The sequence below is a fragment of the Drosophila simulans genome, chromosome 3L (genome assembly GCF_016746395.2).
Source record: "Drosophila simulans strain w501 chromosome 3L, Prin_Dsim_3.1, whole genome shotgun sequence".
Lineage (NCBI taxonomy): Eukaryota > Metazoa > Arthropoda > Insecta > Diptera > Drosophilidae > Drosophila > Drosophila simulans.
The window spans coordinates 15761167-15776512 of record NC_052522.2 but is presented as its reverse complement, the minus strand read 5'-3'; the positions used below and the strand labels follow the sequence as shown (position 1 = coordinate 15776512).

Below are 15346 nucleotides of genomic sequence, written 5' to 3'. Positions count from 1 at the left end.
GGGTAGGTGCGACTTATCGGTTGCATCACACCCTTATGAATGTGCATATGGTATTGCACACGTTCCAGGTAAATAAATTTAATTACGAAATGCCATATGAATGAAACATTTGCCTGAGTCATCAGTTCTAAGTACATACCATTTGCTAGTACTCTTAAAATATCAGAGAGATATCATAACTGGATTGGCATTTGACTATTGCTGATCAAGTATGCAAATTGCTGATCTAGATTCAACTGCTGGCGATCGCAAAGTCAGGCGGTGACCTTAGATTGCGTGAGGTTTTCAATTAACACACGAAGGTCCCGGCGAAAATTGCCTCAATTTATGTGGGAAAGCACGAACTACACTACATCTAATCTAAACTAAGAAATCTACTGAAGAGCTTTAGAAATAACAAAAATGTGTATAACATTTAACTGTGTTTACTTGCCATGTGTATTTTATAAAATATGTTTGAGAACTAGTTTCAGAAATTAATCAATTCAATTGTATTTCATGTTACAGGAATGTAGACAAAGAAATATGTTAGAATTTGAAAATAACGTTCATTCCGAGCTGTCATCCCAATTTCGACTTTAATCGATTATTTTACGCAACTTTATTGGCTTGGTTCGTGTCTTAAATGTTTTTCAATCGGTTCATGTACTGGGTAATAGCACATTGACAAATTGGTTGATGAGTAAGCTACAAGGGCTGCCAACCTTTTTAAAACGTACGCTCAGTTAACACTGAGCAAAATTACTCCTAGTTGTGTGTTTTGTTCATTAACATATCTATATCTATTACTGAAACAGTTATCTATAGTTTTAAACCTTTCAGAACAAGTTAAATATTTCCAAATTGACATAATCGCGGTTAGCCATGATAAAGGCCTTGTGCGCATTGACTTGAATGGCCAGATCCACGATATTCGTATTGCTAAAGTAGTCCATGGCAACCACATTGGCATTATTGCCCCAAGGTCCTTTTAGCCACTTATTTATCTTGGGATTCAGCGCCGCCGCCCGCTCCTTGGCGGTCTGCAATTGGTGGGCGTTCAGTGTCTGCTCCATGCTCCGCACCGCCGTGAATATCCAGCCAACATTCCGAACTGGAGAATCCGGCTTCCTGCTGAACAACAGACGCATATAGTCCAGAGTTTGGGAAATATTCATAAAGCTGGTGCTAAAGCGCTGCCACGGCGGACAGAGCATGTTCGATTCTGGAAAGGTTTTTGAAAAATATTTTTAAATTATAAGATCATTTTAAGTACTTCATACGACATACCTTTCTCCGGATAGGGCAACTCCTGCGTGGGAAATAGTATCACCAGATGCCTCTTTTGCAGCAGAATTTCGCTGAAATTTCGATTGGCGCAGTTTTCGTCCTTGCCCACATTACGCCGATAGGCCTCATCGCCCAGCTCCTGGCGAATCAGCCGGAATAGCGAGCTGTAGATCTCTGGGTGTTTGTAAAAGCCAATGGGAAAACTACTAAAATCCAGAACCAACACTTCGCCAGATCTTTTAACAAACTGACGAACATCACGCAGAACTGTGAGTAGTGGTGTAATCAGCATGTTCTCGTTGGCTATCCAGAAATTATCGGCATCATTCTCGGTGTTCATGTTCTTGTATCTTGCAAATGGAAATTAATAATTAATAAAATTAATTATAGAAATAATAATTCCTGTTAGTACTTACCCTATGCTTAAATCGAGATAACGAATGCCAAAGACCAGCTGCGACCAAACATCGAGCTGCTGGGCCACCAGGTAATCCCTGACCAGTATCGAATTGGACTTACTGGAGCTGGAGCCCAAGACGGCTGCCGAGGCATGTGTGCCGGGCAGGAAGATGTCCTTCAGCGCCATGCGATTGATGTCCTTGATCTGACCCATCCAATTGGGCTGTATCTTGAGGCAATCCACCGTGAGCAGCTCGGTGCCATTGTAGCTGGCCACATAGTGTGGCAGGCACTTGCCTTTGAGATATTGCGTTGCCGGCTGATCGCTACTATCTTTCTTATTCCAGCCACCGGGAAAACGAAGCTTGCCCAGCTTGATGGGCGTCAGCATCTTGCCGGTTGTATTGAAAATTCCATTGATGCGTAGATCGGGCTGAAAGTTGGAGATGGCCGGATCCTGGCTGTAGATACCCACCCACTGGGGTGGTCCATAGCAGTTCGGGCCCCAGTTGATCTCGAGAAAGGTGTCCTGCAGGGTTTTGCCCGTCAGCGAAATGGTGAGGTAAACAGGACAGCCCGCTGAAATCAATGGTAAAGTGAGATATACATACAAGACGAAGCTTACGTGAAACTAAGACAAAGATTAAGGCAAAGATACTAGTGAGTAATACTTACCTTCAAGGGAGCCAATCAAAAGAATTGACTGCAGCAAAGGCACCAAAAATATATACTCTTTTATCATCTCTAAACTTGACACTCAATTAGAAATAACGTGCACTTTGAATAATCGATTTGGCGTGTTGTTTGCTCGGCATCCAGCGCCTAATTGAGGCGAATTGAGATACATTTCTCATCCGTGCATTTCCACATATGTATCTCGTTAGCCGGCGACAATTGAATCAACCATTTTCGCCCCCGCAACGCCTTTAATCGCATACTGAGCTTTCAGATCGTTTGACCCGAGAGAGTATTTCAAATGGAAATTACACAGTTGAGACAAGAAACATTATACAAAACATTTATTATGATAAAACAAACTAGTAGATACTTTCACAGATTCATTTTAAGACTTCCACTTAAAAATATTTCAAATTCTATTTACCTTTAGTCTAACTTTGATGTAAATATAGAGCACTACTAATGACTTGTAATATTTGTTTAATAATTAAAACTATTATGGTGACCTTTTAATTTCATTAGTATTTTATTTCCACTAATTAAGAGTATTAAATAAATAGATATTAATAAATACATAAATTCGTAAACAATGTGTTAACCCATAGATAATATCTTAGCTTAAAAATTGCTTCGATTTAATCCTGAGTTGCTTGTAAGACTTCCACTTTTATTATAAATTTAGTCTTGAAACTGCTTGTTTTTAACCTTTTTATTTTCTGCTTTTATTCGATTATTTGATGTTCAAATTTAGTGTAATAAATTCCAAATGTATGAGTTTATCGCCTGCACCGATTGCAATCTTCCACTTTGCAGTAGCGATTGCCATTGCCGCCACATCCGCGATAGTTCATCTTTTCGCATCTTCTGCTCCGGCTATTATAGAACCACATGCCACTCTGGGCAGTCAAGCCGCAAAATCTTCCATTGCGATTGCCTTCATCCCTGCCGCCAGTGCATAGCTGAAAGACTTAATACGTGGCCGAGGTTCAAAGGATCTCTAGGAAATCCCTATATCTTCTTACTTACCTGGACGACCTTGGCAAATCTGTGCATTTATGGAGGCCACACACAGAGTTAGGCAGGCCATGATCAATAGGAACTTCATTCTGAATACCTCACTTGTGGTTGGGTGTTCGATGAAAACTGTTCCGCCATTCGAGTTCTTAGGCATTTATAGGAAAATGTACAAAAAGGTTGCAATTTCTATAAAAACAATGGCTTAATTGGAGCTTGTCCTAGATTTGCACTTTTAAAACTGTGCTCAATTTTATTAGTTTGCTGCTTCTTTTGTTAGCTATTTATAAAGCGCATAAGTGTGCTACTTTTAAAAACAATTGAGTGATAAAAGTAAACTCTGCATTCCAGTTTGAATATTAAATAATTCAATTTAATAAAGTTTTTCAAATGAATTTGTAGAATATTTCGAAGACGCATCCATAACTTTGTTTAGTTTCATTTAAACGTTCAAGTTATAAACAATTGGATCGACAGTCCCGAAGGGAACAGAATCTATTGCTATTTCCGCCACATCCAAGATACGGCATCGTTTCGCATCTCCTGGATTTGTCGTTGTAGTACCACACCAGGGGCATGAAGTTCAGGGCACATCGCAATCCAAGCGCAGTTCCAATGTTCCTAGATCCAGAACATGACGGAGGACCCGCTGAATCGTATTATTTTTTATTATATATTTTTTTAAATTTCATAATTACTAGAAATGTATTTGACTTACGCAATCGAGCATGGCATCGCAATTGCGAGTTGGCAATGGCCACATTCAGAGTGAAAAAAGCGAGAATTAAAAGGAAATTCATTGTCAGGCGATTTGAAATGATTGCTAAAAATGCGAATCTCATTATTTATATAGTGAAGAATTATTAAAGTTCAGCCTAAAAGCAGTGATGAATTATAGGATCATTGACTTACAAATTTGGTTATTATCAAAATTAGTTATTATTTAATTAATATAATCACTGTGAAAAAGTTGACAAGACAACTAATTAAAATCTGATGTAATTAGACATTTATTTTGATAGCGGAATTTAAATATGATCGATAATATCGATATTTTAACTCTTATCTATTGATGTAAAGAGCTTTTTAGAATCTCGCTAGATTATTTATATAAGGAAAGTATATAAGTAATTTGAGTTTATTCACCTTGTTAGCCAACGAAATCTTTTAAGCCCGAAAGTCTTCACTTACGTAAAGGAGAAATATTAAATAATTGTTCTTCGAATTATAAAAAGACTATTATTACAAACACGTGCAGGTTTATTGTTTTTGCCTCACAGCTTTTGTATAAAACAATCGCAAGCTAAAAATAAAGTTGAATAAATATTTTTAGCACTGGACTTTATAAAGGGCGCGCCAGCCAAGTTAATGCCTTATTCTAAAATCGTAAATCACGAATGCAAGTTTGTGGCCAAAATGCGGAATGGCACTTTGATTCTCATCGCCGTGGTTATGACTGTTTGCCTTTTTGCGAATGTAACTGGAGTAACTCGATGCAAGGGGAAGCCCAGTAAGTAGTTTTTAACAGCAAATATACTCAGGAATTATATTTCGAATCTTTTTTTTTGTTTAGAGGATTCAAAGTGTGCCGGGAATCTGGATGGCGGTAACAATCGCAAAAGCAAGTGCAAGAAATCGGCCAACAAAAATATGTGGCACTACAATGCACTGACAAAAAACTGCACACAATTCAATTACCTGGGATGTGGTGGCAATAATAATCGCTGGTGCACAAAAGCATTATGTGAAGGCTGCCGACGACCAAGATAAAATAGTTTAAATATATAAAAAGTAGTGTATATAAATAAATAAATAGATAGTTAGACGGAGTTTGCATTTAATTATTTTGTCGGGTTTATTGGATTGGTTTCCTGTTTCAAATATTGGTCGATTTCATCTTTTGAAAATGATAACCAGTTCATTTGAACAACGCTAACAAAAGCTAATAAGCTTGCGAATTGCATTACGTTTATGATTATCACTAAGTTTAAGTACAACAATTCTTAGGGCTAAACTTCAACCAGTTCTGTACAGGCTTAGCATAAGTTACTAGCGTTAAATAGTTAATTTGTGTGCGATTTATTCTCGCTTATCTAGAAATTCTTTACAAACATTGCTACAATTATTTATTCGATTTGTTCACTTCGCTTCTGGTTAGCTATTGTATTTATTTATTTCTTTCTTTTATTTCTTTTATTTAACGGAATGCGGGCGGTATTAAGTTAAGTATTAAGTATTTGATTTTCGTTGCACAGGTACGCAATGATATGTGAAGGCAGCTGTTTATCAATTTCATTCATTCTTACTGATCTGAGGTAGGTACAAAATAAATGTATATAAAAAAAAATACATAAAAAAATAATAATCATATGCGTGGGGCATTTGAAACAGTCTAGATTCCACACACAAGTAAAATCCTAAACGGGCCATAAATTATCAAATAAATTACATAAACATTTACGTTCATTAAGCATACCATATCTATGTAAACTATGCTATTTATCAATATATATGTATATATGTAAAAAAAACATAAAAACAGTCTTGTGGTTGCATTTGTGTTTAGTTTCTCGTTAAGCAGATTTCATTTCTTTGATTATGATTGCAGAATGCGAATGAATAAATGTGGCGAATGTGAATGTGAATACGAGTACGAGTACGAATACGAATACGAATAGGAGTTGCAGTTCGAGTAGGACTATAAATAAATTCTGCTTAATTACTGGGTACTATGCGCATGTCTTTTCTTCTTGGTGTGTTCTAGGAATTGGAGTTGTCTCCTCTAATGTGAGTGTGTGTGTTTTTTTTTTGGGCGGTATTATGTAATATGTACAGAGCGGCCCCACCTACAAACTATATATATACAGGGCGCCTATTTACAGTAGGGTGGCTCGAGTTCTATGGACCTCCAAAAAGTGCGAGCAAATCGTAGGGTACTCTTTTCTCGAAAATAATAAAAACTAAAAATAAGGACTTCTTATAAATGATTTAAAGAATAGCTAACATCGTTAAGGTTAAAAACTTTTGTGTAGTTTGAAAAATATTCAAGCATTTTGAACTAATTTGTCAGAGTTAAAAAGTCAGTTTTTGTTTGCTTTAAGTTAGAAACTAAGAAATTGTGCATATTTTCCTTCTCCTACGATTTACATGCCCACTTTGGAATCCCCTCAAAAGGGTACAGGGTATTTGGTGAGCCTAGTTGGCCTGCTGGGTGAGCATGTTGACCAACTCGGTGCGCTCCATGTTGTTGAGCGTGTGCATATCGACTCCCAGAGCGGCGGCCACCGCCTCGATGTCCAAGCCAAAGGCGGTGAGCAGCTCGAGGAAGCGCATCTCCTCGCCGGTCATGGGATTGGTGAGCGTGGGACACGAGTGATTGCATTGCGGCCAACTGCAGCGTTCCAGCAGACGCAGGCCACATTTCTCCGGCACTCGCGGAACGCGATGTCGCTTCTTGGACTTTGTGCCCGCGGAGGCGTTGTTGGAGGAGCGTGTCTTCTGGGGCGCACTCGCTTCCAGGAAAACTCCCGCCGCCGGCTGTTCCCGCTGCATTTTCATCTGCTGCTGCTGCGCCTTCCTGCGCCGCTTGCGCTGCTCCTGCCTTTCCTCGGCTGTCAATTGCTGGCGCCGTCGCTGTTTCCGCTGATCATTGCCATTGCTCGACTTGGGGCTGTTGTCCTTCTTATTCCGATGCTCCTGCCCGCCATTGGCCTTCTTTTGCTGCTGCTGGCGGCGGCGTTGCTTCCGCCTCTGTCGCTGCTCCTGGCGCAATCGCTTCCGCTCCTCTCGCTCCTCCTTGCTCAGGTGATTGTGCTTACGCTGCTGCCCTCCAGATTGGGCCACATTGTTCTGCTTCTGGCGCTGCAGCCGCTGACGGTGTCGCTGGTGTCTTTGGTTATTGGCATGTGCTGGATGCGAGACCGCCGTCGATGGCTCCGTGGAACGCTTGAGCTTGTCATGACGCCGGCTGCGCGTTGAGTGCTCCCAACAGCGCAGCGCCGAGGGCAGGGATATATCGTCGATCTTGATATTGACCCAATCCCGTTTGAAGAGCACCCCATGACCTATGCAACTGGGTGCAAACACTGCGCTCACATTGTCCAGCGAGGATCTCAGGGCGCCGCCCATTTCGTGGATGTAGTTCCATTGCTGCGGCGTTACGGGTGCTCCAACATTGTCCACTCGCATTTGGGCCTCGTCGAAAAGCCATTGGAAAACGAAAAGGGGAGCTGTTTGCAGGAGAAAATGTGGGTTAAATAAAGTCTATAATCTCTTCAAGTCATAGACAACTTACTTTTTAAGGTGGGATATAGTCGGTATCCATAGTAACACCTCCATGGCTCCGTGGGATAACTTTTGGTGCACTCCTCGGGCAGCAAGCCCTGCCACAACTTCCAACCCTGACGCACTGCCTCATTGGAGGCCACTGCCGCCGGCGTGTATGGCTCTCTGTCCAGGAACCAACCCGAGTCACTCACTCCTCTCACTGTGATCTGTAGCTTTTTCTCGTTGACCAGAAAGTCTCGAATGCGATCCAAATTGAGCATTACACCCAGGCCACCAGCCGATGAGCCAACGAGCATCAGTTCGCCACCGGGCACACGACCCAATCCCACGGGAATCAGCTCGGCGATCACCTGGCGCAGGATCAGGGCTCCCATGAACCGCCAGCTGTTCTCCCGATCGCTGGTATCCGGCTCCGTTCGCGTTCCCGACCACGAATCACTGCTGCAGTACGGGATGAGCACATGGTTGGCATTGTGCCAGTAGGGATTCTCCTCGGGATGGGGCGATAGAATGCCTCCAACTGGAAATCGAAGAATGAAATGATTAGAAATCGTTGTTATTTAATTTATTTCATGTATCAGACTCACCATCTCTCGTCTCTGGCCACTGGGAGGAGGTCATTAGGTGGCGCAGTCGCATCCATCTGGAGCGGCACGAGCGCACATCGAAGCAGTGCCAGCCACCTTCGAGCAGAACGATCCACTTCTTGGAGCTGGGATGCTTGCGCAGATAGTAGCCGGCATGGCTGCCGTCGTTGCAGGTGATGCTCGAGTTGGCCAGATAGGCGCGCTTCAGGGAGCGGCTGTGGTCACCGGAGCCGCTGGCCGAGTGCATCACCATGTAGTTGCGCTGGATCATGTTCATGCTGGTGTCCCTCAACGGATCCTTCTCCTGCAGACTCGCTGCATCCAAGATGCTGCTGCTGCACACGGCCGGCAGCTGACTAAACGTGGCCAAGAGCAGCAAAAGCGATAGCAGCGGCTGATGGAGAAAAGAGCGGCAAAGAGAATTGCTTTTAGTGTGGGTTCACAGTTAACAAAGTTAACAATACATGGCTAAGATGAGCGAAGAGATGCTGCTCTCTGTTTGGGCCGCAAAATCACTCACGGCTCTCTCACGCGACCCATTGTGTGTGTGTTTTTGGCGGAAAACTTGCTTTGATCAAAATGCGAGCAAGAAGCTTTGCGATAAGATCAAAGAAATTTTTGCCGCCTGCCGTTTCGTTGTGTTGTTTTCCCCCACCTTTCCCTTTGTCTCCATTTTTTTTTTTTTTTTGGTAAATTTCTTGTTGTTTTTGGTTTTTACATAGAGAGCAGCGAGGAGAGACAACCTTAAGGTATTTAGTCAAACATGGCAAGAAATTGTTGTTAATCATACGCCCCGTGGGCCAGTCAAACAAATTTCAATTTGACAATGTCATGGCCGCTGACGCGTGGTAATCACCAGTTCTTGGCTTTGAACTTAAGGTCGCCTCGTTGTTTCTTTTCCCCCCCTTTTTTTTCTCTCTCTTACACACATCAATCAAATGAGCTATCTGGCGATTTGCCTCGTCGTTTCGCTGATTCTCGACTTCGAGTTCGAGTTGGGGTTTTTGTTTAGCTATTTTCCAGCAATTTGTAAATAAGACAATAACAATAAGAACAACAAAACACATTTGCCGACAGCATGGGCAACGATTTTAGTGTCTCAGTGTGTCAGTCTGTCAATTCTGTCTACGGTCTTGCCTCCGCATAAATAACCATTCAGAAATCGTAAAGAAATCTTCAATCAATGTTTATACAGGGCCTTTGAAGTCCGCCGATTCCTGCCGATTCGTTGCCGCCAGCCACGACAATTTGCAGACAGCGAAATGCAAATGACACAAACACGAAACGAAACAAAAAACGCTAGCAATTATATTGGCCAAAGGCCTACAAAGTATAATTTCGTTTGGGCCAACTCAATTCGAATGCAAAGTGGTACTAACGGTAGCCGGCTAGCCGTCATTAAGATATATCCATATATATCGGTGGTTTTGCCACTTATGTATTTATAAACCCAACAATCTGGTTCCCCTCCTCAATTCAAATGAATTATGCAAAATGCAGGAATTCAGATAAATTTGGTTTAACAAAATCATTGACAAATACCCAAGTTGATAACGTTTTAATAATGGTGAATTGATTTTATTTGACAGTATGCTTTATAAATTTCGATTAAGATGTGCGCAAGCTTGATTTATGAAAGCCATCAATTTGTTAAGTTCAAAATATAAATTTAAATCAATTTTATTCCCATGCATAATAATTATTTAACAAAAAAGGTATAGTTTTCTTCTTTTTTGTTAGCAAATCTTGTTTTAATTATGTATACTTTTTAGGAAGTACTTCCATGCCCAGCTTATTCAGACCTAACTTGCCGCCCCATTCTTCTAGTTCTCACCCCATCCCCTTGAGATTTTTTCACTCTGCACTTCGCTTACACAACAGGTTTGGATATTTTTCGGGTCGTCTTAGCCGCTCGCCGTCTGATGTTTGCCGCCAAACAACGAAATTGACAAGAGCTCGCTCCTCAGCACCAGATGAGTAGTTTCCATTGTTGATTAGTTCAACTGCGCCAACTGCGGTCACAATGAACCACCAACCAAAAAAAAAACAACAAAAAAACAAAAAACCAACAAAAAACAAGTAAAATAAATACAAATAAAAAGATTTCACGTGTGCGTGCGCGGATTTACGTTTGAGTAAACACCGGCAAAGAAACAGATACAGATACAGATACAGATACACCTAGAGATACGAGTGAGCGTACGTTGCACTTGTTGTTTACCTGTTGTGGGGGGAAATAATAATAATAACAAAATAAAAAAAAAACGAAAGAAAACGGCAGCGCCGACGAACAGAAAACAAAAACAGAGGCGGCGTGGCCAAAGGAAAAATGTTCACAAGCGCCGCTTAATTACCCTATATAGAGTCTTAAGTTGCGCTATTAATTGCGGGCACTGCTTATTAATATTTTGCCTTATTTTCTTCTTTTTTTCCACCTTTTTTTAACTCATACACCTAGCTACCTACCCCTACCCCCCTCCCTTGCCGACTGGCAAAGCCGACAAAGGAGCGATTCCATTCGATTTTATTCGATTCGAATGTCTGGGTTGCTGGCTGGCAGCCAACTACTTGTCGCACCGATTATATTGTCAGTTTTTATTAATTGCTGCAAATACTCGCTCGCGTTTGCGACGCGATGGCGCTAAGCGTTCTTTATATGCATGGTTTTTTTTTTATTTTTCATTTATTAAAAAAATCGAGTATACGCCCCGTTGCGACTTGAATTGATTTGATTCGATTTGATTCGATTTGATTCGATTGCGGTGGCAATTGACTGCAAATGTGCGCCCCTTTTAAGTGTTTTTAATCGAATTGCCATTTGCATTAGCTTAGGGATTGCGAGTTATGGCAATTCGTGAAAGTTGATTCGATTTCAAATAGATTAAACCATATTTGCAATGGCTGATATAAATTAATGTCAATTATTCAGATATTTCAATTGTAATTTGTCATTCCATGGACTATACAAATATACCCAAGTTGAGATCTTAATTTAAAAACAATATGCTTTAAAATGAGTAACATATATAAATAAAAATTCTTTAAAAAAAATCTAACGTACATACAAAAATTTATTAATTTTTGAATAATTTCTGCTAGTTGTTTGACTTAGCGAGGCTTGCCTGTACTTTGAATTATCTAAGCACAATCCATAACGACCTTGTCCAAATCAAAGGGAGGCCGTCGTCGCTGCGATCGGAAAAGTGGAGGCAGCTCCACTTCGCTGCCATTGTTGTTGTTGTTGTTATTCTTGGCGCACTTGCAGCAGCAACAACAATGCCACAAGCAGCAACAACAACTACAAACGGACGAGCGCTTTTTCAGTCACTCGCAGCTTATCGCAATACGCTTAAACAAACAGCGGTCTGGGGCATAAATAAACTTCCGTTGCCGTTCTCATGGCACTTGTTGTTCTTGTTCTTGTTATTGTTATTATTGTTTTATTTGCTGTTGTTGTGGTTCCTGCTGCCAGTTTGTTTGATTTGCGTTGCCCCGTCTCTTTCACCCCACCCATATCGCTGTCTCTGTCCCGGTCTCTCTGTTGTTTGCCGGCTACAATTGCCTTCAGTTTGCGCGCGTAACCAGAATCGTTACGAAAGAGAGCGCGCTCTTAACAAATAAAATAAAAAATTTAAAAAAAAAATATTGCCAAAATATAAGCGATCGTATTAGAAAACCAGAGAACAATAGTAATATTTATTAATATTTATTTGTCATTAAGCAGCCTTTATGAGTTACAGAAACTAAAGTATCTATGTTTTCAAATTTACCAAACAACAATGATTATATAGTATAATAATGTCAGAAAAATATGTTTATGTTTCGCTTAAATTATTAAATTAATATTTGAAAATTTATATATAACTTGAAAGATAAAAATCCACACTTAGTCATCTTTATGGTTTTTCGCACTGCATAACTTTGCGTGCTAATTTTCCATGGCAATTTGCTAACTTTCCCACTTTTACCTGCCTAATCCTGGCCAGCTGTAAAAGATTGATTTGTTCAGCGTTTGTGACCTGAATTGCGCTATTTGCTGTTGTTGTTGTAATATAATGTTTAGAATAGTTAAAGCCACGGGCCTAGGCGCTCATAATTGCAGTTCCCGAAACCTGAACGCTCCGCCCCTTATGGTTTCAGTTGTTTTCCTCTGCCTGGCGGGCATAAAAATACACCTGTTTGCGGCAATTTAATACTTTTTATGGCAGGGAAATAACGCAGTGGCTGCTGTTGCTACTGCATTGCTGGCATGGCAAAGGCGCAGGTAATTCGGAAGCAGCCTCAAATGAAGCCGCAGGCCAGCGGGAATGGGAATGGGAATCCGAAGGGGTATATGGGTATGGGTATGGGTATGAAGCGGTAGTGGAGCGGCAACAACAAAAGCGAAGCCGCCGAAACGTGTAGCCAGTGCCAACAGCAGCGTTATTAGACCGGCCTGATCTGAGTATCTGCATCTGTGTTTGTATCTGTATCTGAGTATCTGTATCTGTGGATGTGCGCACGTCTGCCAAGCGGTCGCCTTTACCGCTTGCTGCCCGCTGATCGCTTTTTACTCCGAGCGCGCTAAACCCGTGCCGTTTTCGGCTTTGTACTTTGCCGCCCATGGACTCGTGTATGTTTGCGGCATGTTGCAAAGCAGATCGAAGCTGGCCAGCAGGGCACCGAGAGAAATTTTGGGGGCGATCTTTAACATTAAAATGATTTTCATAGTTTTTGATGCAGAGTGTTAGTTAGTTAATAAAGGGTCAAATGTAATCGAAGCATTAAATGAAATCTATTTGTTATTAGAAGTTGTACTAGCTAATAGTTAAGTAACTAAAATCAATTAACACAGCATTTATATATATATGGTATATATATGTATTCAGCTGGCTGATTTAATCTAAAACGTTTAGCAGTCTGTGTTTAAGTTTTATATACCTTAAACACCTTAAAGTTAAAGACAAAGCTGCAGGCAATGATCAGCAAGCTATTCAGATTACTGAAAATCCCTCTGGTTTTATATAAGCAATAAAATTGTTTGCCGTGCAGTTCGGGCCAACTACAAAAACCCAAGGCATCGTCGTCGCACTCATTGATCTTAACTTTGAAAACAGTAGCTACTACGGCCGAGGAGTGGAGTAGATGTGGCTGTGGCATGGCTATGGGGATGTGGGGATCTGGGGATGTCGGGGGATCTCCAGTTTGGAGCGAAGTGGGGCGCACGAAGGCGGCCTGCACTTTGTTGTTGCTGCTGCTGATGAGGGTTTTTGGTTAGCTACACTTAAAGACCCATTCCCCGCTCATTTCTGTCGGCCTTTTTGTTTTCTTCCCATCCGCACCAGCCGACTACCCCCTCCCCTCCCCACCCATCCCATCGCCAATCTGCAACTTATTTTTCTTTGCTGTTTTTGTTTTCCGCCTTTTCTGTGGCTTTTTGCGCACGCAGGCAAATTTAATCTCGTTTTTTATGCCCTTGCAAAGGATTTTCAAATTGATTTCGACCCGACTATGCAAATGTCGTAAATAAAGCTGTAGAGGGTTTTCAGTTTTCGGTGTTTTCTCCACCGAGTTCTCACAACCTGGCCAGCGGCTTAAGTCGGAAGCTATTAATTTTAATTGACGTGCTACTGTATTTTTTGGGTTTTCAGCTTAAGCGGCAACTTTTGATATCCCCCCGCTCTTTCGATTATATTAATTTTTATTTATTTTTTGATAATATTTCGCAGCAGCTTCATATTTCATTTGTGGGGCTACCGTATTGCGGCGTTCGCTTTTGATAACTCACCTGCTGTGGCTTAATCCATTTTTTTGTAGCTTCTCCGGCTTTAGCTGCCATTTTATCAATTTGTTCGACTGCCATTTTCGATTCGATTACACATAGATATAGTATAGATTAAATATAGATTTTCTGTTGTTTGTTTTGCTTATTTTGTTATTTTTTTTTATAATATTTGTTCAGCACAGTTTTGAGCACTTTTTGGGGCGCTGCATTGTATGCGATCGGTATTGATTTTTGTTTTGGCACTTATCAACTTGTGATTTTGATTTTTTTATAAATGGGCGGGGGATTTTTTCTTTTCTGATTTCTCGTCATTCAACTGTGAAGTATAATGTATTTGATGCGATTCTGTTTTCAATTCTGGTGATAGCACTGCGATGTTTCGTTATCTGCGGCACGGCACACGCGCTCAAAACGTCCGCTCACGTCGAATGCTCGCCACGGAATGAAATTTTTACCTTGCGCTGTGGAAGTGCCGAAGTTGCTGTTGCCGCTCTGCTAGCGCCGCTGCCGCTGCCGCCTTCGCTGCTGCGGTCGACGTCGTTGCTCTCCCTCTCTCTCACGTGCTCTCGCTTCGCGGCGGTACTGCGTTTTTGTTTAGAATACGCAAAATAATAACAAAACTAATAATAAACTGCAGGGCAATGCAATTTGAGAGAATCGCGGGCAGCGCTGCAACTGCGACGCCAACTGAGAGGCGGTGGCAGTGGCAGCGACGGTAGCAGCAGCAACAGCAGCAGCTACTTGTTAATAAGCGTATTAAGGTTCCCTTTGATCTGCTTAATCGAATGCCGAAATGAAACTCAACGCGCTTCTGGTCTTCTCGCTCGAGTTCGTTGCCTAAGTCTTTTGTTTTTTGACTGCGCCTCATTTTTTGTTCGTTTTGCGCGGTTAATGCTAATTTAGTGTAATTGCAATTATAATGCTCTCTCTCTCATAATTCGCTCATCGCATATATATGCTTTTATTGTTTTCCCTTTTATTTTTTTTTTGTTTTTGGCTGGGTCATTTGGTGTTTTATGGCTGTCGGCGTTTCGTGGAAACGGAGCAATTTTGATATGGGACATTCGGCAGCTTGGATGCGGCTTAAAGACATAAAATCTCAATAAAGTAGCCAGCGACTTTTATCTAATTGTAAATCTAAAGGCGAATTCCCCGTTCCGCCAGCAGACCCTTGCCACACTCTTCTTCTTCTATAAAGCAAACTCAATTAATAAGAGATCATTAAAAAATCTTTTTTTTTTTTGGGTTTTGGGCCTTTTGATTTTTGCCGTATTTGGCCCCGAAATCGAAATACTTTTTACGATTTACCCCCGCCTCAACAACACCCCGGCACAAGCATAAAATTGAT

At 41.3% G+C, this 15346-nt stretch overlaps 4 protein-coding genes across 4 annotated transcripts; 1 reads left to right on the top strand and 3 right to left on the bottom strand.

Annotated features, from left to right (window-relative positions):
- Nucleotides 1-407: 407 nt before the first annotated feature.
- LOC6738235 lies at nt 408-2504 on the bottom strand. Its single transcript, XM_002085011.4, has 4 exons — nt 2344-2504; nt 1686-2247; nt 1270-1619; nt 408-1204 (listed from the first exon to the last, which is right to left on the bottom strand). Exons 1-4 carry the CDS (start codon nt 2408-2410, stop codon nt 819-821), a joined length of 1365 nt encoding a protein of 454 aa, XP_002085047.2. The 5' UTR covers nt 2411-2504; the 3' UTR covers nt 408-818.
- Nucleotides 2505-3068: 564 nt separating this feature from the next.
- On the bottom strand, nt 3069-3657 carry LOC6738234 (kunitz-type serine protease inhibitor A). Its single transcript, XM_002085010.4, has 2 exons — nt 3373-3657; nt 3069-3313 (listed from the first exon to the last, which is right to left on the bottom strand). The coding sequence occupies exons 1-2, from the start codon at nt 3515-3517 to the stop codon at nt 3123-3125; spliced, it is 336 nt and encodes a 111-aa protein (XP_002085046.2). The 5' UTR covers nt 3518-3657; the 3' UTR covers nt 3069-3122.
- A 1055-nt stretch (nt 3658-4712) lies between these two features.
- LOC27209344 (kunitz-type serine protease inhibitor PILP-1) lies at nt 4713-5183 on the top strand. Its single transcript, XM_016184779.3, has 2 exons — nt 4713-4870; nt 4934-5183. The coding sequence occupies exons 1-2, from the start codon at nt 4729-4731 to the stop codon at nt 5128-5130; spliced, it is 339 nt and encodes a 112-aa protein (XP_016032082.1). The 5' UTR covers nt 4713-4728; the 3' UTR covers nt 5131-5183.
- Nucleotides 5184-5190: 7 nt separating this feature from the next.
- LOC6738233 (palmitoleoyl-protein carboxylesterase NOTUM) lies at nt 5191-14466 on the bottom strand. The gene is made up of 4 exons (XM_002085009.4): nt 14002-14466; nt 8235-8628; nt 7655-8167; nt 5191-7589 (listed from the first exon to the last, which is right to left on the bottom strand). The coding sequence occupies exons 1-4, from the start codon at nt 14074-14076 to the stop codon at nt 6556-6558; spliced, it is 2016 nt and encodes a 671-aa protein (XP_002085045.1). The 5' UTR covers nt 14077-14466; the 3' UTR covers nt 5191-6555.
- Between the last annotated feature and the right edge of the window lie 880 nt (nt 14467-15346).